The sequence below is a fragment of the Cryptomeria japonica genome, chromosome 10, assembly GCF_030272615.1.
Source record: "Cryptomeria japonica chromosome 10, Sugi_1.0, whole genome shotgun sequence".
In the NCBI taxonomy this organism is placed as follows: domain Eukaryota; kingdom Viridiplantae; phylum Streptophyta; class Pinopsida; order Cupressales; family Cupressaceae; genus Cryptomeria; species Cryptomeria japonica.
The window spans coordinates 709,531,269-709,552,144 of NC_081414.1; the positions used below are offsets into that span (position 1 = coordinate 709,531,269).

Genomic DNA, 20,876 nt, shown 5'->3' on the forward strand with positions numbered 1-20,876 from the left:
GATCTCCATTCTTCCTATCTCCATTGATCTTGCTTGATATATTTGCTCTCAGATTTTATGTGCACAAGAGCTCAACAAAGAACGGAATGTGGTTGCAAGTAGGATCGCCTATGTTCAAAAGCATAGTGTAGTCAATTGATCAAGTAGTTAGAATGATTGATTAGAATGATTGATTGATTAGAATGATTGATTAGGGTTGATAATGAAGGAAGCATCTCCTTATATAGAAGACACTATATGAAATGGAGGGATAAGATTGAGAGGTGTAAAAGGAGGTCGGCTATGATTAGAGGGTAGGTAAAATAAATAATAAAATAATGAAAGGGGTAGGTAGTGTATGAATTAAGAGATGAATAACATGTGTCATGGGTAGAAAAGGTTAATGAATTAATTAAATAAATAAAGATTTATTTAATTAATAGAAGAAATGGGATCAATTAAATAAATAAAATATTTATTTAATTTAGGAAAAGGATAATTTAAATAAATAAATGTATTTATTTAAATGAGAAATAAGGCTAGAAGAGGATAAATGAATTAATTAAATAAATAAAGATTTATTTAATTAATAGAAGAATTAAGCTTAGATAATTAAATTTATTTAATTAGACTGGACAATTTTGGGTGTCTACAACAACAACATCCACAACTTCAAAAATAAGAAATAGAAGGATAGTTTTTTATTAAAGCAAAAACAAGTTTTGAAGGGACCCGAAACCCTTTACAAACAAATTTTGAATGGATCTGGAACCCTCAACCAGAAAGTTGTCCTAACATAGTGAACATGAAAGCACCTAACAACCATTAGTGAAAAGGGCACTCATAGCCAAATACATGGGTTTTTTTTTTTTAAACTAGGCTCCCACAACTTAAAACAAAGCTGCAAAAAGAACAGCCAACAGCCAACCAAAAACCAGCCCCCAACCAAGAACCATCAAGAATTACATTTAGAGCTACTCTTGTGGGAACGAAGAGTCATGTCAAAAGGAGGCTTAGAGAACTTAGCTTTCTTGCCCTTGACAGAAATCCAGCCCTCTTCCACTTGCGTTGCCTTATCATGCCAATCCAGTGCACCATTATCCTGAGAAAGAATGCCTACAACCACTGTCTAAGAGATAACATCAATATTCCTCCCTGCATCAGGATAGTTAGTTAAGGTAATTTATGGTAGCATTGACCCTTGAGGGACCCTTAACATTGTCTTCTATGAATATCGACTTATTTGCATGCCTCCATCTTTTATTGGTGGGTTATATTTTTGTGACTCAATTAATCTTGCATTAAACTCCTCAAAAAGAAACAAAGAGTTTTGAAAAGTGAAAAGGCTACATTTTATGATTAGGATCATTTACCTACTCATTGTTTAGAAAATATAGGCAAAGATAAGCCAAAACCATTGTAAAAATATTGGGCATGCATGAAAAATGTAGAAAGGTCGCATACTTCAAAATGTTGGAAATCATAAAATAACAACCAAGAATGAAGAAAAATGGTTCAAATAGGTACATGGACAAATGGAAGGTTGTTTTGGGTCTATAAAATCACTAAAAATCCATGGAGTGTAAGGAGAAACATTTTTGTTACTAATTTCTCTCATAGAGGGATGACCCAAGCATGAAAATTAGGTTAATTGGGAAAGAGATAGAGTGAATCAAATATATGGTTCTTGTTTGAGTATCATGCAGAATGCGTAGAGGTCCAATTGAGAGAAATTTGTTCATCTTGGGCATTGATTAGACCATTGCCATTATTTTGTATCTTTGCATGTAATACTTTAGGCTTATTTTTAGGTTGGTGTGTGCCTTAAAAGTAGTGTTATTTTAATTAGTGAAAGTTACCATGTTATGAATTCTACAAGACATGTTTTGTATTTTTATGTGAGTAGTTACTAGGTAGAATTGCCTTTCATTTGACCCATTACTAAGATTGCACCAATTTCCTTTGTTTTACAGATCTTGACTATAGATATTAGAATGTAAGTATTATCTTGTTTTTATTTAAATTAGTGTAACTTGTTATTTTTGTTCCTAGGGAGATTTAGTTATTGCTAGTTCTTTATTAAATCTAGTAGTGTGAGTGTATGGCACCCATGGGGTCAACTTTTGAGCTCAAACTTAGATTAAGAGAGTGGTTTAGGAGTGTAACAATAGCAAGAAAAGATGATGGTGAATCTTAAGATCTAGAAACAAGAAGATGCTACTCAAATTTTCAATGTTGAGAAGAGAATGGGTATAATAGATAAGGTTAGTCCCAATCTCCAAAATGAGAATCTTAAAGAAGATCACAAAAGAAAAAACCAAAAGAAGTAGAGATGGAGCCACATAAGCCTTCTTAGCAAAGGTAATCCAAACAAAAAAGGTAAAGGTAAACATACAAACTTATTATGGTGGGATTAAAGCCAAGAAGTTGGACCAATGGGTGTCCCAAATGGAGGTATAATTTAGTTTTTATCAATTATCTCCAAATCAAAGATTTATTTTGCAGGGTTAAATCTTCTCAAGCATGTTCTTACTTGTTGGTATGAGAGCTATGCACAATCGTTGGAACTTAGGCAAGTGCCACCTATTTTGAAGTGGAAAGACTTGTAACTACTTCAAAAATAATTTTACTTTGTTTGCCATGAAGAGGAGTGAGTGATGCAATGGCATTACTAGAGAAAAAAGAGAGGGCAAATCATGCAAACCTATACAAGTGAGTTCAAAACAAATGCAATCCAAATGGGCAAAAGTATTATGAATCAAGAAGTGCTTAGAAAATATGTTGGAGAATGTTCACTCACTTCTAGAGGCATGTTCTCATAATTAAACCCCGAGATATAGACAAGGAATGTGTTCGTGCACACTATCTTGAGCTAGACAAAAAGAGGCACACTTTCAACAAGAGCAAGCAATGAGATGAGAAACAATATGGCAATGGTAACAGGAAGATTAGGGTGAAGGAAAGAGTAAGAAAAATGCTACTTCTACTACTAACACAAAGAGTTGTGGTAAAGGCAAGTACCATTTCTCTCATAGTGACAAAGATGCCCATTCAAAGGAGAGATGTTGCTAGCTACACCCTAAGTTGGCTCCTTCCAATGAGAATGGTAAATATAAGAGTGTCATTCACATGGAAAATAGCATAAAAAATAATTTTAACTTTAATGAAAATGAGCATCTATTTTGTGCCACACTCACAAGGGAGTTTCAAAAAATGGTGACAACTTTCATGGAGAGGAAGAGCTCACCCAATTGTTTCATTCTAAGATGCAAGTGAATGGTAAAAAGATAAATCCATTGTTTTGACTCATTTTCACAATCTAATCTTGTTTCTTTCAAGATGGTTAGTGAGATGCAATTGGAGGTTGTGAGTTTAACACATCCATACACTTTGGGATGGTCACAACATGGAGTAGACACAAATGTCTCACAGCAGTGCAAGTTAGCATTTAGTCTACATCTAGAGTACAACAATGAGATAATGTTTGATGTTGTTCCATTAGATGTAAGTGGCATAATTTTTTATGTGATTGGCTATTTGTATATAAGGGGTATTATTTACTTTAGGCAAAAGAATTAGTACAAACTTTAGTTGAACGATGAGAATTTTTTTGTGAGTTCTTATGTTAATAGATCAAATATTGTAGTTGCTAGTACCTCAAAAAGTAAAAGACAAATTAATGCTATTATAAAGTTAGATTCTGTAAAGAGAGAGATTTTGTGCATGGAGCATGAAGAGGTTGTTCATGTGACTATTGTTAAGTTGTGGGTGAAAACGGAATGGCACGCATATGAAACAAAAGGTAGGGTTGTGAAACGATAGCGCGAGTGTAAATTTTACGGGAGAGATGTACGTAAAAGATGGAGCAAGGAGTTAAGTTTCTGCTTTGTTGGTGTGTTGCATGGATTATTCAAAGGACGGGGTGTCATGGTTGGTATATTATTGTTCAGATGATTGAGTGGACTTTGTTGTTGCTAAGCCATGCTAAGAAAGACTCCATGTGGAATTGAGAATTGTTCTACTTATTCTCAATTTTGATTCCATGTGGAATTGAGAGTTGTTCTACTTATTCTCAATTTTGAAAGCTTTTGGTCTACCTAGTTGGGGACATATGATTCAAAAAATCAGCTCTTAAGATAGCTAGACCATTAAGGTTATAGCATTTTGCATTCATAGAGTGTCAATGAGAAGCTAGAAGAGTGAATCCATCATGTACCAGCGAGGAGTAGTAAAAATGGTTGAGGATGATCAGGGATGGAATGCAACACCTCTAGAAAGACTTTGAAGAAAGTTGCAAACCTCATAATGGCCCAAAATATTTAATTTAGTTAGTTATCTACTTGCAGTAAACCGGCAAACGTGCTATTTGATGTGGCAAACTCATTAACAACTAACAAAATTGTAATGGTGAAATCAACAATATGCAAACAATTCAAATACAAAAGAGTTTAAGGATTCGATCTTCCATCTTGTCAATTGGTTATATGTTGCTTTCCCACAGTAGAGAAATGGTTGGCTCTCCTTGTATGGTGGTTTTCAAGGTCGATTCAAGTGTGCATGCAAGTCTAAGTGAGGTGAGAATATGCTGCAGGTGTCGTAGAAGCTCCAAAATTATTGTGTGTGAGCTCATTGATGTTGTGTAAGCAATCGTTCATCTATAATAAACCTTTGTGGTAGTGGAACAAAAGGCAGTTGCTCTTTTTTCACCCTATGTTGAGTTTTCCCCAGGGCAAACTCTCTGTAAGTTTGTTAAATTCCAATTTATTAATTTTATCGCATGTGTTGAGAAGATCTTTGTGTTTCTTTGATTTGTACTTGTCATTAACAGTTGTGACATCCATTGTTGTGTATTTTCGAGTGCAAATTAAGGGGTTTGTTGAGTTCTTTTCATTGTAAAGTTAAAACATGTTTGTTAATAGCAAAGATGAATCTGCTCCTTTTTTATAAATATAATATATATGGTACCCCAAGGTTTTGATCTCATTCACAAGGTTGGGAGTCCGGAGTACAGCATACCTTACCAATAATCACAGTTTTCCCAACATTAGACGATACATTGCAATCAAGGTGAAGCGCACGAATGTAAAGTTAGCCTTCCTATATAGTTATCATGTCATAATCCGTTTTCGAATAACAGTTTGTGATAAGTTATAAGAGGAATCTCATCACTTTTATTCTTACGCTCTTTGATTAATAAATTAAGATGGCTGTAATTTATAAGAAATGGCCTATAATACACATGCTCTGCAGAATAAACACAATGAACATAATTTGTAGAATGCACCATAGTTAAAGTTTAATGCAGATCCTTGTCCAGTTTTTATAGCACCATTGTTTATCTAAGAATTCAATTGGTAAGTGTTTCGTATCCTCCAGTCATTTCACTTTGTTAAGCAGATTCTATACAATATCTTATTGGTAAAACTAAATATATACAATGAAATATAATACAACAGTTTTAGCAGTTATTTAATTTTGAAATTAGTGGTTAATATTATAATTTTTTTTGGTCACCCAGTTATCCCCGTGACCCAGACCAGCATCCATTTGGGGCAAGCTGAGGTGAGACTAGTCCCTGGAGCTGTACCAAGCCGCCTGCAAGTCAGGTGCATTGGGTGATACCAGGCCTCAGAGTCGAACCCGAGACCTATGGAGAGCAAACCCACAGCCCAAGCCAACTCCGCTACCCGTGCGGACTTAATGGTTCATATTATTAATAATATATCAGCTTGTGGATTAAATTTATGTTTTGCCTATTTCCTTAGGTGAACCATTTTTGGCAACCTGGTACTATATAATAGACAAGCTACTTCCACAGTTCTATCCTATCTTTTCACATCCTAATGATCAATCACTGTGTGATCCCAAACAGTGATGCAAAATCTTCTAAACAGTTTCTTCCACAGGTCTATGACTTTATATAATCAACTTATCTAGTGTGAAAACCTTACAATCTTAACAGTTTTAGCACAACATTTCCGCACATTTTACACCAAATGGGTCACTATAAAAATTCATCAAGGCAAAAACTAAGCCATTACATGAAAGGTTGATTACCAAAATAAGGCTGTCAAAAGCAAATGTTCTGGAAGAGCTAGCTATCAAGTGAACATTTAAGACAAGCGGGTTGCAAGCTAAGTGGGTTTAATCTTGGAGTGAACTCCATTATTAAGCGCACTTGAGTTGGAGTAGTACTGGGATGGGTGACCTCCTGGGAAATCCCAATGCTTCACCCCTGTGAGCATCACCTAGATGCAATGAGTGCTAAGTGGACCATTCATTCTCATGAGAGATGGGTTCTTGTGAACCACTACTCATGAAACATGGGTCAATGAGTTTGACTCAAAAACTACACAATTGAACCTTGATAGGAATATCATAGTTTGACTTGTTGTGGAAAATACCTCCTACTTATCAATTGATGAGCTAAAGGGGCTCTATAATGAAAGGTTCATAAGGCACAACACTTGCTGAAGGTTTTGCAAATGGGGTTGCAAGTTAAGTGGATTTAACCTTGGAGGGAACTCCGTGGTTAAGCACGCTTGAGTTGGAGTAGTACTGAGATGGGTGACCTCCCGGGAAGTTCCAATGCTTCACCCCTGTGAGCATCACCTAGATGCAATGAGTGCTAAGTGGACTATTCATTCTCATGAGAGATGGGTTCTTGTGAACCACTACTCATGAAACATGGGTCAATCAGTTTGACTCAAAAACTACGCAGTTGAACCCTGATAGGAATATCATAGTTTGACTTGTTGTGGAAAATACGTCCTACTTATCAATTGATATGAACTAGTTAAGTCAAAAGTAAAAAGGACATGAAACAATGGGCCATTATAGAAAGAATAATAATTGCACAAGCAAAAAAGCAGTTTGGGTACACAGATCAATCAAATGTATTTTTTATAGGTTAAAGATCTTGCAATCCTGTGGTATTTTTCCAATTGGGTAAATCAAAGTGATAACTAGATGACAAGGAAGACTTAAAATTATTGGAGCTTTACAGCTAGAGTAATCACAACTATAAGACGAGATGTTACAGTGAGTCACACTTTTGTTGATCCTTCCCACCCTATTTATGTTTGTGCAAAAGAGTTAGACTCCACTGCTGAGTTTGCACCTAAAATTTGGGTGCATTTTGCTCTCATCACGTTGCTCATTTGTAAATTCTAATAGGCGGGACGATAGTTTCTAATCATATTGGTATCTATGCTATTGACCTCTAATTAAGGAGTCTGAAGAACTGAAATGATTCGATTGACTTTGTCTCTGTGTAATGTCCCCAATTTAAGACATTTAGATATACAAGATTTAATTAGAGATTATAAACTTATTATTAAGAAGATAGACGATCAAAGTTAATATGATAAGAATGATAGATATTGACAGTGAATGATATTAGATAATACAACGATCATAACTGATATGGATATGAAGGAACAATGATTATGATATGATAATGACTAAGTCACGGGAGAAGACAATTAAGTAAGATATCTACAAAACCAAGGAGTGGTATTACCGTCATACTAATCAATGCATATTTGATTAGTTGAGAATATTACTATCAGCATCAATTAAGGAGAATGTTATAATATCTGACAAGGTACATTTAGACAGCGGTTTACTATCTTCAGTAACAGCGATATACAAGGAGAACTAAACGATGAGGATTAGGAATGGATTGGTAATCATTATGAATGAGTGTGATTATGATTAGACAAGATCGGTTGAGAGTACAAGCTTCATCAATAACTCAAGAGGTGCGATTAGTATTTGTTATGAAGGGTGCTATGTATGAAGAGGCATGAGATAGGTCCTTTCCAATGTGACTTATCAACTCAACAACAAGATATAAGAAGGCATTCTACCTCATTCAATTCATCATGGGGAAATGGTTCTGTTTATTACAGTATCTTATTTGGATCTGCTCACCCGAATACTATTGCCTTTGGTATAGTGGTTGCATATTTAAAGTCAACATCTGAGATAGCACCATGACATTGGAAATTTCTCAAGTATAAATCAGAGACGGCAATTCATAGGTGAAAGGGAAAGTTTATCAACATTATTCCATTGTTAGAACAGACACATCTCAAATAGCATTATTGCAGCAGTCTAAGGAAGAAGATTAGAAGCGTACATTATACGTAACACTTCAGAAAGAGCAGCATTCTCTCTTAGTTCTATAGATTGGATCTCTCATAGCATATTCTTTCAAGTTAGATCAGGGTCAGCAGCATTTAATCAGATTATAAGTTGTAGAAAAGGATTATATATCTATCAAGACCACCTTACGTACATTTGATTACCCTATCAGAGATAGCAATGACAATTATACATATATACCTATATGTCATATAATATATGAATGCAAGTGGTATCAATTATATTTTATAAGGATTATCATTCATATATACCTATACCTGATATTTTATACCTTTATAATCATTTTTTAAACATTATTTGAGACTTTTGAGGTCCCCTATTTCCATAAGTCATTAGAGAAGGGAGTTGAGAAGGGGACATTACACTCTGGAGGTAAATATAGATGAGGCTTAAATTTCTTCTCAAGAAGGATTCCGATTAATAGAAATTTACAAGCTTTCCTAGCAAGCGGAAGTCATACCCCTCAGGGGTGCATCAAAGACGAAAGGTACTCTAAGATTAGAAACTTCCCATCATCTACCTAAAAAGAAAGAAAACATATCTTACAAGCTTGTAAAAGCAAGTCCATGTTTCATGACTTATGTAATGCCTTCCCGATTGAGTCCAGTGGATTGTGGTGTAATGGTGATTGGGTATAGTCTAAAGAGAATGATGCAGGTTCAAATCCCCCTCATCAAAATAAGGAGGCCAATAATTCTCACGGACATGTGGGGAATGAATCTGTAATGATTCTGGATTGTGATCAAGCTGCATTTTGTTGAAGGCGGCATGTAACCTCCCCTTAGATCTGCTAAGCAAATATATATCTTCAAGATTGCACTCCATCGAAAGTCCTGAAGAGTGATCTTGACACTTTGGTAGCAATAAAACAACCCCTCAAAGCACATAGATACTCAGTAAAACCATAAAATTCCCGAATAAGCTAGATGTTGTATTGCTCAAGGCCTAGAATGAAATAAAGGTTTGGTCACTTGTTTATCCATCAGAAACCCCCCATCACAATAAACCTTTCTTAGAGATAGACAATTTACCCATAGACCAATTTCCAATGACTTGGAAACATGATACAAACACTGCCAACAAGGATGAAAAAATCGGGAAAAATCGTGTAAATCGCGATTTCTCTCAAGTCAAAACTGCAAACGATTTAATTGCAGAAAAAATCGTGAAAGATTTTTTTGGAAAAAATCGCACCAATTTTAACCAAAAAAATCGTTGAAAATCGTGATTTAAACGAAAGTAAATCGACAGCTTAAATTTTTTTGAAGTGAGAAAAAAAATCTTAAATTTTATCTCTAAAACCCTTTGACCATCAACGAACCTATAAAAAACTGTTAAAGTTCGTCGAAATTTGCCTTGAAATTCTTAGGAATGCAGGCAATTTTTTCTTTTTAAATATGCTTAAAAGAATTTTGCTGTTGGGTGAGCAGTCAATAGCAGCCGTCGGGAGGATGCTGCGTTTTTTTTTCAATAGAGTTTGGGCTCGCTAAAAAAATTATTCATATGTTACTCTAAAAAAATATCTACACGATATTAAATACATTATATATTTCATATAATATAATTGTAATTAACTGTTTTACTTTTATTTTTGTGCTATAAACATTTAATATATCTAAATTTAAATATTTAAGAATATTTAATTTAGATTTTTTATATATAAAATTAAATATTTAAATTAAATTAAACAAATGTAATTTTGCCGAGAGGCAATTTACAATGGGATTCAAGTTGTCCGTAAACAAAAATGCTTTTTAAAAAAAATTTGACATGCTGACTTGGCAGTATAGTGACGCTGGCGGAAGAATGGGTAGAAACGTTACACATAAGATATCAGAACAACCGCAACCACATGGTAGTGGAAGAATTCCATTTACCATCTTGAAGCTAAATATAACCAGTGCAGAAGGAAAAATAAATCGACTATGCCTGTCTACCAAAAATAAATCGATTATGCCTATCTACCAATAAAGTAGAGGTGATAGTAGTATAGAAACAATAAATGAAAAACGCAAGGTGAGTAATGCATGCGGTGAGTAAGGCATAAGGTGAGTTGGCAGAGTACAATGGCACCGGTGAAAGAGGGGAATAAAATCTGTCAGAATAGTTATAGAAGAGTGCACATTAATATGCCAGAAGAGCGGACGCCAAGGAAAGAGTCGTGGTATTGCATCTTTAAAAGCTTACAACATTTCTGTAAAAAAATTCTATTCGGCATCCTTGAAAGCAAGGCACCGCTGTGCAAAATCTTCAGGTATGTAAACTGATTTTCTCAGTCTTTTCTTTTACAGTAGATTTTGAAGTTTCCATAGCAATTTCAACATATCTGTTTTATGTATATCCCTGCGACCATAATATTTTGTGTGAGAGAGATTTTCTTTGAGGCACTTGATCGAATACTGTATGCGCACTGTCTATCCTTCTGCAGGCTTTCCTTCAGCTTCTCTACACTCTCCACTTAAGTCTTCTACATTTTCATTGCATGCATTAATCCGTCTACAATAATGGATTCTATCTTTCCCTCCTCTGTGAAAGAATGCATTGCATGCAGTTTGTTCTGAACCTGAAAAAGAGATTCTTTGGACACTATCCAGAACCTGAGCAGATATTACAGAATGCTCTGATGAGTTTAAGAGTACTCTCTCCTTCAATGGGTCCATATTAGCTCTAATAGCCATCATTGCTAAAATTATCATCAAGTTTTCAACTTTGTGCATGGCATAATCAAAATATTTTCACAATTAAAAAACCAAATCATAAAATAAGCTTATAAAAACTCTTACCAGATTTCGTTGTAGTGCTTGAATCTGATAATAATTTTGACACGATATTTGCACCACTTAAGGCAATGCTTTGAATTTAACTGACGTAAAACTGTATTTAGGCTTTTCAAAATTAAATGTTTTAGGATAAGAGTATTTGTTCCAAGCTAAGCGCCATTTAAAAAAAGTAAGTTGACAGTCAAATTATAGTGTTTGTTCCAAGCGCAGGGAAAATTCATTTCTTGTGTTGCGTGGAAAGGGATTTGGAGGGTAAATGTTTATCTTTTGAAGTGAAAATGAAAGGGAGCTAAATACTTTTCCACACCACACCACATGCACTCGATATTTTAATCTTTCCTGGAAAAAAAGTCTTAATATTTATTCATTAAAATGGATTCAATTTTGATGTGGATGGTATCTAGACATTATATCCAGGGCCCAAGTCTGTTCCAAACATCTTGGAATAAATGTGGTACCGTTCATTTGGATTATCAATTTAATCGATGCTCTTTGGATTTTTATTATTATTTTAATTTATAACATGAAAGTAACACAAGTAGTTGAAAATATAGACAGACAATTTATTGGATTTAGTTGGAGTTGGCCATTAAGATTATTACTACCATCTTTTAAAGCTTACATTTTCTTTGTTGGTGGTGTTAATAACTCATTAAAGTTGTACATATTGTTTTTTATCTTTTGTGTAATATTGATTATACATATATGATATATTTAAAACTACTATACCTATATTTTAAAAAATCTATGTAAAATTAGCCAAGAGATCAAATTTTAAAATATTTAACATTCATAAAAATGAATAAATCATTTTACCTTCTATGTGACAAACGAGAGCTATTCAAGAAAATACTTGCATCAATCAAAAGATTCACTATAAATATGTTATTAGAGGCATTATGCAAGAAGATCAATTGCAACAATTAATAGAATCACTATAAATATATTATTATAGGTATGTTGCAAGAAGATAAGAACAATTCAACACATGCATTATAAATCATCAAATTGATAGAAGAAAACGTATTTACATATAACAATTTTGGTGGAAACCTCGCATAATATCTCACACTAATCCTACCAAAAAAGTATTAATCAATTCAAAAGTAAAAATAAGATAGATTATTGTTATAAATTAGAATTTACAATATATTTTAAAAATTATTCGACAAAATAAAATAAAATAGATTATTGTAAAAAATGGCATACTGACCTAGAAGACAAATTCTCCTCCAAATGTGAAAGTGTTTGATTGGTGAACAAAAGTTTTAATGCCTACACAACATTAAATTAACAAATCTCTATCAATATACAAATAATTATTTTGAATTTTAAATTATTATGTAAATGTGGAAACGAAAATAATGCTAATTATAATTTAAATTGTTTCCCAATTCAAATCAACACGTAACATTTAGTAAGGAGGGGCTAACATAAACTCTAATATAAAATTTAAATTTAAAACACATAATTTCATTGTACATATTAAAAGCATCTAATTTTATGCAATAAAATAAATAAATAAAATAATTTAAAAATTGATAAGTATTTTTTACATGTCAATTATGATATTTATATTAATATAAATATTTTTTTAAATATACTATATTTTATTTTGTTGAATAATTTTTCAAATATATTGCAAATTCTAATTTATAACAATAATCTATCTTATTTTTACTTTTGAGTTGATTAATACATTTTTGGTAGGATTAGTGTGAGATATTATGTGAGGTTTCCATCAAAATTGTTATATGTAAATATGTTTTCTTCTATCAATTTGATGATTTATAATGCATGTGTTGAATTGTTCTTATCTTCTTGCAACATACCTATAATAATATATTTATAGTGATTCTATTAATTGTTGCAATTAATCTTCTTGCATAACGCCTCTAATAACATATTTATAGTGAATCTTTGGATTGATGCAATTATTTTCTTGAATAGCTATCATTTGTCACATAGAAGATAAAATAATTTATTCATTTTTATGAATGTTAAATATTTTCAAATTTGATATCTCTCGGCGAATTTTACATAGATTTTTTAAAATATAGATATACTAGTAATATTTATGTTGAGAATTTTGTGGATATGATAAAATATGATATGTATTTGACTCAAAACTATGATTTATACATGATGGATACCAATAATAATAAATATGTTATTATGTTTTATAAATTTAGTGTATATGTGTGTTTTAAGAATATTTTAAGAAATTATATATTTTCAAATATTCATAAATTTGTTGATTTATTGCCGATTTTTTTTCGATTTTTCATCTTTGATACAAAGTTTATGGACATTTGTTAATGGAGTGCTTGTAAGATAGAAATCACTGTCTAAGATTGTAATCTGTCCATTTCCTAGACATTTGCAATAATGTCTGAAAAGCTTTTTCCTGATCTATATATGCTTTGTATTTTATCTCAAACAAGAAGGAAGGGTGGAAAAGCCATGTGGTCGGTAACTGATTTTGGATCTTGGTAAAACAATTTAAGCTTATTAAATGCTGGGCATAGTGATGTATGATCGTGCTGTAAGGAAATGTAAAGAGAAAGTAATCCATGGCGATATATAGCAGCTGTTTTAGGAACTTAAAGAAATCTACTAAGATGAGTTGTATGTATATGTTAGCCTTTGAAATAACCCCATTCAATCCATAAACTAATCAATCGAAGTATAATATTAAAATAGTCAAGAATAATACTATCGCTGCCCAAGGAAAACGAAAAGTTCAATCACGAAATAATTAATTCATTAAATGATGTTGCTAGTAAACAAGGAAGAAGTCCAATTAGAGACATAACTAATTGAGTGTTGGAAGATACATGGCTATTGTGAGATACAACTCCTCACATCACGTCCCTTCGATAGCTATTAGAGGAGAATCGTGGCTCACCAAAGAGGCATCAAAGACTTGTTATTCTTAATTGTTCTAACTCGGATACAAAGCGCTCAAAGAGCCTACGATCTGCCCAGTATTTAAAGGGTTCATTACCACCAATTACATGGCTTTGGACGCATGAACAAAGAGCCAATCAAGCAGAAACAGTGTCAAGGAAATCGCATGGTTAGAAACTTAGAAGGCAATAATTCTGGAAGATCGATCAGTTTCAAGACACTATTCTTTCATACACGATTCAGATCCATTCATTTGCATGATCATAAAGAAGTGATTCAGAAAAAGCGATCTGACCATTGCAAGGATCGAGTCCTCTATTTCTTCATATAATTAGCAAGATCTACAACCATCTCATTGTGTAATTATTCTACAGATCTGAACTCAGACATATTAATATTAATCAGAGTTAGAGCATTTATATATCCTTAGCAGATTTATACTTTGATAAATATTATATTACAGTTAGTACCCTTCTATGTATTTTAGAAGTTATTGATTCATACATTCTAGAAGGATCATTGCTAGATAGAAATTGTATGACTTGTTCTTACTCATATCGTTCCAATCAAGGTCTTAGCACAATAATCACAATTACCCCCTTTTGCAAGCAAATTGATAGCACAACTTAACCAATAATAGACAAAAAAATTATTACAGAGACTATCAAGGGTCATTACAGCCTTTAAAACATAATTCATATAAAAACACAACTCAACCTTGTATTCGGTAACCAGATAATATAAAGAAGACAACTCTGTAGCAAGTAACTCACAACTAGTACCAATCCACAAAACAGATTGCACAAAAAGTCGGAACAATGTTCTGATTCTCACCCTTAATATTGCTCCAAAATATATTTTGCAAAATAACTTATAATTGTAATACAAGAATGTAATCAAAATATATTGCTCCAAAATAACTTATTTTGTGTATGTAATCAAAGTAGCTTCTAATTAATATGTTTATCATCTCTTCAAAGTTCATTTACTGAAGGGTATGCTGTAAAAGCTTTGAATCCTTAAAAATCTCTATCTTTCATGGTTTTTCATTTTTTGCAAGGTCTGAATTTAAGTAAAAAATCAGCTTGCCAAGTCCAAGTCTTGTAACTATGATCTAACCTCTATGATGATGTGACAAGTGCAAGATACCATCTATCCTGGTCCACCAGGTGGTAAATTCTCATCAATTTACCAGCCTGCCGGACACAACACAGCCCATTCAATAATCAAATGCTTTCTAACTACATATTCCACCTTATTAAGTAAAAAATCCTATTAAGCATGTACAGGATTCTTCTGTTCACAAAAAATGCTTTATATGTTATAAATATACCATAGAAATACATATGCGTTGCCAAAACCAAGAAAACTTCTTTCAAACTTCACAGGTGAGGCAGGAATATAAAATCAACAGAAGACAACTTTACATTTTACCCAAAAAAAAATAGTAGAATTCTCATAAACACTACTAGCATCAAAAGTCCGTTATGTAAACTGCTTGGGAAAGTAACCAATCAATTACCTGAAAAAGCTAGAGGTTCGCCTTTGAAAATTCTACTTAGATGTGCTGTAAATAAAGTACTCAACATCGTCAGATTACCCCAATACACATTCTAACTTCATCTTTTTATAAATTATACACCACATAAATTCATGGGGTTGGTGTCATCTGTTAACCAGAACTATAGGAAATTATTACAGATCAATCTGCAGTAAAAATACATACACAAACTTACCCTAAATCTCATCATATTTACAGATGTATCATAACTCTAGTTTGCATCTCCAGTCAAAGAACTGTTTCTGTGAATCAGTCCTGCTCTTCCTCATAAAAAAGTCCATCCACTAATTGATCAATAACAGTGTCCACAAATTCATTACATCTTGCAGAAAAAATGTTTGCCACCTGCGATTTAGCACGGGATGCCCATGCAAGTCCAGCAGCGCAGAAAATGGAAGCCAAGCACACTCCCCCAAATTCACAGATCTTCTGCACATCCATCTTTTGAAATAGTGAATTCCCTGTCAACAGCTCCACATTGATGGCTGCAGCAAAAACAATCTGCAAAACAATCAACTTCATGAGCATCTGCATAAATTTCTGTCAATTGACACAAAAAAAATAAAAATCCAAAAAAAGAGCAGAAGCTAAATAAGCTTTCGTCAGATAAGGGCAAAAACTAAAAAGAGAAAACAGAAAAAAGAGGAAACTTTGAATAGAACAAAAAAATAAGTACCCAATAAATTCATGCCAGTTGACTGAAAACAGAAAGAAAAGGAAAGAGCACTAACTTTATATATTATTGTCAAATCACCAAAAACTGAGTCTGAATATATTGTCAATTCACCAAAAACTGAATCTAAATATATATGTCAATTGTTCATTGACGCAAGAACCAACAGCAAAAACCAAGAATCTAAATGAATATCTGTCAGTTGACAGAGAGAACCAAAATAAGGAAAAAAGAAGAATCTGAATAAATTACTGACAAATGATAGAAAAGACAACGAATAGAACAAAAGACTAAGTAAATTTCTGTCAATTGATGTAGAAAAGCACAGAAAAAATCCCCAGTAAAGAGGTAGGAAAAAGTCAAGGAAAAGAAGGAAGACTAAGCTTGGCTGCTCCCTCAATTAGCACCTTAAAATTAAACTTAAACAGTTCTTCTAAGGCAACCTAAGTTGTGCAAAACCAGGCAGTAATGCAGTCCTGATCTTCTACGTGAAAACTCTATGGAGTGGCTCGCTACGAGGAAAAGAGAAAGGCTGATCAAGAATTTTGATAAAAGGAGACTCTATTGATGATTAATGGAGTCGGTTAAGTGGAATGTCACCATTGGCAGTTGCAGAAATTTGTCTGTGTGTAATCGATTGGAAAAGGGAAGTCTCTGCCCTCTCCTTCAACCATATCAGAAGAGAAGAGAACAAAGTGGCAGAAAATTTGGCAAATTTTGAGGGATAGAGCCAAATAGGCCCATAGACCTTTGTTTATCACACCCCTTCCCTCTCCCCTCCCTAGACGATCTTTTACTCATAAACATGCCTTCTGATTCCCCTCTTTACAATCTCTTAACATTGCGAAATATGGAAAGTCGCCTTCTTTATGTGTTTTATTGAAAATTGATGTTTGGAGGATAGTTGGAACTCCCTCTACTATGTGGAAGACATGATTGCCCACCACCCTCTCTTTACCTATCATTCCTTCATCAACAACATGAGAGCTGGAAAGTGGCCACACAAGTCAGTTTGCTCACAAAATGTATCCCCCACATCTTTCCAATTTGTTTCTACTCTGTTTCTCACTTCCCTTACTCGCTACAAATTAATCACCCTTTATTTCCTTCAGTCTGGTCTGTGGTTGAGGAGTTGGTATGTTGTATGTCATTCATTCTATAATTATCTTTCATGATTTCTGTTCTTTGAATTGAGTTGAGAATAGATGATAATGTTTTCTGTGGGCTATATATTTGTTGTATTAAAGTTTAAGGCCCATTTTTTATATGTTTGGAAAGCTTCCCTTTTTCCTCACGGCCTGAGGTGTATCAGAATGTGCTTAGGACGGGAGTGTGGGATTTCCTTTGGACTGCCCATTCATTTGCCCTTTTTATTACCCATTATATATCTGACTGATTCCTCTTAGGCCCCTGCTGTTTGATGTAGTAAAGTGAGATGGTCCTTTCATTGGTAACTAAATGTATGCTCTTGAAGGACTAATTGGGATGGTTATGAATACATTTTCTAGGGATGGCTTTGTTAGGGATGGCTACAACATGTTCTATTTCCCAAAAAATGTTTAAAATTGTGTTGCTACCCTCTCTTCAAGATTTCTATCCCGGTGAAATTCTCAAGGAATTCAGCGGATTTGTTTGTCCTGTAGCTGTCTATTGTGTAATATTCATGTTCCTTCTTCTGCCTTATAAATTTATCTTTATAGCCAGACCTGTTTCATGCCTCTTGGAATGGTAGAAAGGATCATTATCTAACCTAGTAATTATATTCTTTCTTTCTAGCTCTGATTTCTTCATAGGATGGCGTCCCCAATGGAATTTGAAGAGAAAGGCTCTGTTAATGTGGGCGAGGGATCAAAATCTAGAAGGACCCCTAGACTACCAAATGGAAAGAATTCCTCTTAAGTTCAAAAACATATTCAAGAATAGGAACAGGAACTACCATACATACTCTTGATGATGTTCGTCTTTCATGGAACTTATTAAGACCTGAAATTAAAACAGTTGTTGAATGAAAGTTTCTTAGTAAATGAAAGAATCATAATAAACGCAAATCAGGCATTGGAGTTCTGGAAAGATCTCTTATTGAGAATTTGAAGGATGATAAGCAGCTTAAAACAGGCATGCACAAATCTATTCAGAGCCAAACTCCCAGCTAGGCTCGGGAAGGTGCTTCTATTGATTGTGTTTTGCAGGATATGAAGGATTCCTGGCAGGCAACTCCCTGGCTAAATACAATCTAAATTGCTGACATGATTGGAATGCACATAATTTTGTTTAGTGCTAGTAATACTCTGACCATACATGAACACATGAGCCACATGGAAATTAGAGTAATGGTTGCTTTCCATGAGAATTAGAAATTGAAAAAAGCAAAGGCTGGGGAGAAGATAATACAGAGCAAGAGGATTGATGCTATCCATGACAGATTCTCGATTGACTTCAAAAAACACAAACAATTGAAAGGCGACAGAAATCAACCTGGCCAAGATGCTGACTTAAATAATACCAGATGAAGAAAACCCAGCCCAAGGTTTGTACAAATAAACCATATCAATCCCCGACTCCAATAAGGAGTAATTGCGTATATCTAAGCCTGTTACTCTATGGATGCTGCAGTTTTTATGATCAACGCCCCTTATTAGAAAAATTTCCACCATCAAATGCAACAGTTTTGGCACAATGTGAGCATTTATGTTACTGGGGAATAAGGATAGAAAAGTTGAATACAGCATCAACAAGAAGCATGAAGGAAACTCTTCTATATAACATTTCTTTTTTTGGGAATGTCTAAAGGCAGTTGTGAGGGTAAATAGAGAATTCAAGAAAATGATCTATCCTGAGAGTGCAATAAGACTTGTAATGGTAAGGATCATGTAAGACTTTAGCATTATTTCTATTTTGTAATTACCTCTTTGAAATAGCAGCATGGTTTCTGATGCTTCTACTGAGCCAAAGTTGTATAAGCTTAAGATCTAAAAAGATGTATGGACTCAACTTTCCAAAACATATAAATATAATTTGAACAAATCCTGTGACTCTATATTGAGATCTTCAAATGAATGATTTTCCTAAATGTTCTAGATCCCAACAAGTTCGCGGGTTAACACAATTTTTTTATATAGAAAAAAATTAAAAAACAATGATAGAAAAGTTAGCAACCACATTTTGGCTCCTGTCCCTGCTTGAAGTTTTGCAGCTAGTGCAAATGAATACAGCTGCCAGCATCAAGAAGTACAAAGGAAACTCTCTCTATGGCATATTTTGGGGGCTGTAGCTAATCTAGTTCTAAAAATGCCACGATTTCCACATAACACGAGGGTAAGTCGAAAAATACAGATCTTGGCCATGCTCGACAGAACTAGCTGCGTCTTTTATTTTTGAACCATGTGTATAACACAAAGGTTAGTCAACCATTTTGGAGCCAGATTAGCCGTGTCCTTTTTGGGGGAATATCTAAAGGCAGTTGCGAGGGTAAATAGAGAATTCAAGAAAATGATCTGTCCTGAGATTGCTATAAGACTTGAAATGGTAATGATTGTGCAAGGCTTTAGCATTATTTCTATTTTGTAATTACCTATTTGAAATAGCAGCATGGCTTTTGACGCTTCTACTGAGCCAAAACTATATAAGCCTAAGATCTAAAAAGATTTATGGACTCAACTTTCCAAAATATATAAATATTCTTTAAACAAATCCTAAATATTGAGATCTTCAAATGAATGATTTTCCTAAATGTGATCCCAGCAAGTTCGCAGGCTTATTTTATATAGAAAAAAATAAAAAATAATAAACCAAAAAAAAAGGAAAACTTGAATGAATGTCGGTAAATTAATACAAACAACCAAAGGAAAAGAAGGAAAACTTGAATGAATCTCGGTAAATTGACACTTGGAACCAAAAGCAAAGAAGGAAAATCTGATAAATTTCTGCCAAGTAACGGCAAAAACTAAAAGGAAAAAAAGACAATTTACTGACCATAGCCATGCGACCTGAAAGAATCTCCCAGTCTTTGATTTTGTTGGAATGGTCGATGCTGGCGGCAAGAGATGTGAAAAAGCTGGACATTCTGTCGGGCTCTGCCTTCACCATGCCGTCGGCGCTCTTACCAAAAGCTCTGAGAGTGCACAGACGAGGCGGCAACATAATTTTCGCATCCTTATTATTATCATTGCTGACTGAAACCCTAGAAACCCTAGAACCGCCGCCAGGGTAATACAGCAGCCTTCCACTATTTTCTGCAGCTAAACCATCGGGGGATTTGATCTGGGGAGCGCCCAGCTCAGATCTTACAGGGACTGACCCAGATGGAATTCGGGGGGCCAAACAATAAGATTTAAGGTTTCTGGTAACAAGAGGCTGAGATTTCAATAACCCCGCCATTGCAAGACAAAACCAGAAATAAGCTGTCTGTATGCAAAGCTTTGCTTGCTACGTTCAAGTCCAAACTTAATATACTCCTATTTAACTGGAGATTCCGCAGGCCACGTCTTTGACTAAAATATGTCCTCCTGTTTGGTGGGAGGACTAGAAGATTTGAGCATGGATGAACACAACACCACACATTTTTCTCGTTTGGTTTTGTGATTTTCGAGGTTGATGCTTGGCCACCTTGCTTTGACTAGAATCTTGGAAATTATTTTGTTAGATTCAGAACTTAAAAAAATTTAATTATTAAATTATTTTAATTAGGATCTTGGAAATAAAATTAAATTATTTTGTTAGATTTAGAATTTAAGGAACTTTCACTACTAAATTATTTTTAACTAGAATCTTGGAAGTAAAATAAAATTATTTTGCTAGATTTAGA

The 20,876-nt window shown here is 33.9% G+C and overlaps 1 protein-coding gene across 5 annotated transcripts; it reads right to left on the reverse strand.

Moving 5' to 3' along the window:
- Positions 1–665: 665 nt before the first annotated feature.
- On the reverse strand, positions 666–20,632 carry LOC131029307 (stress enhanced protein 2, chloroplastic). Of its 5 annotated transcripts, none has more exons than XR_009102752.2 (4): positions 20,045–20,632; positions 15,575–15,900; positions 15,361–15,405; positions 666–1,095 (listed from the first exon to the last, which is right to left on the reverse strand). XR_009102752.2 is itself a non-coding variant. In XM_057959743.2 (2 exons), the coding sequence occupies exons 1-2, from the start codon at positions 20,447–20,449 to the stop codon at positions 15,649–15,651; spliced, it is 657 nt and encodes a 218-aa protein (XP_057815726.2). In that variant the 5' UTR covers positions 20,450–20,632; the 3' UTR covers positions 15,448–15,648. The 5 variants fall into 5 exon arrangements, 1 of the variants encoding a protein (XP_057815726.2); XR_009102750.2 differs by having other exon boundaries at positions 666–1,104; XR_009102751.2 differs by lacking the exon at positions 666–1,095 and adding an exon at positions 13,671–15,034.
- Positions 20,633–20,876: the final 244 nt, after the last annotated feature.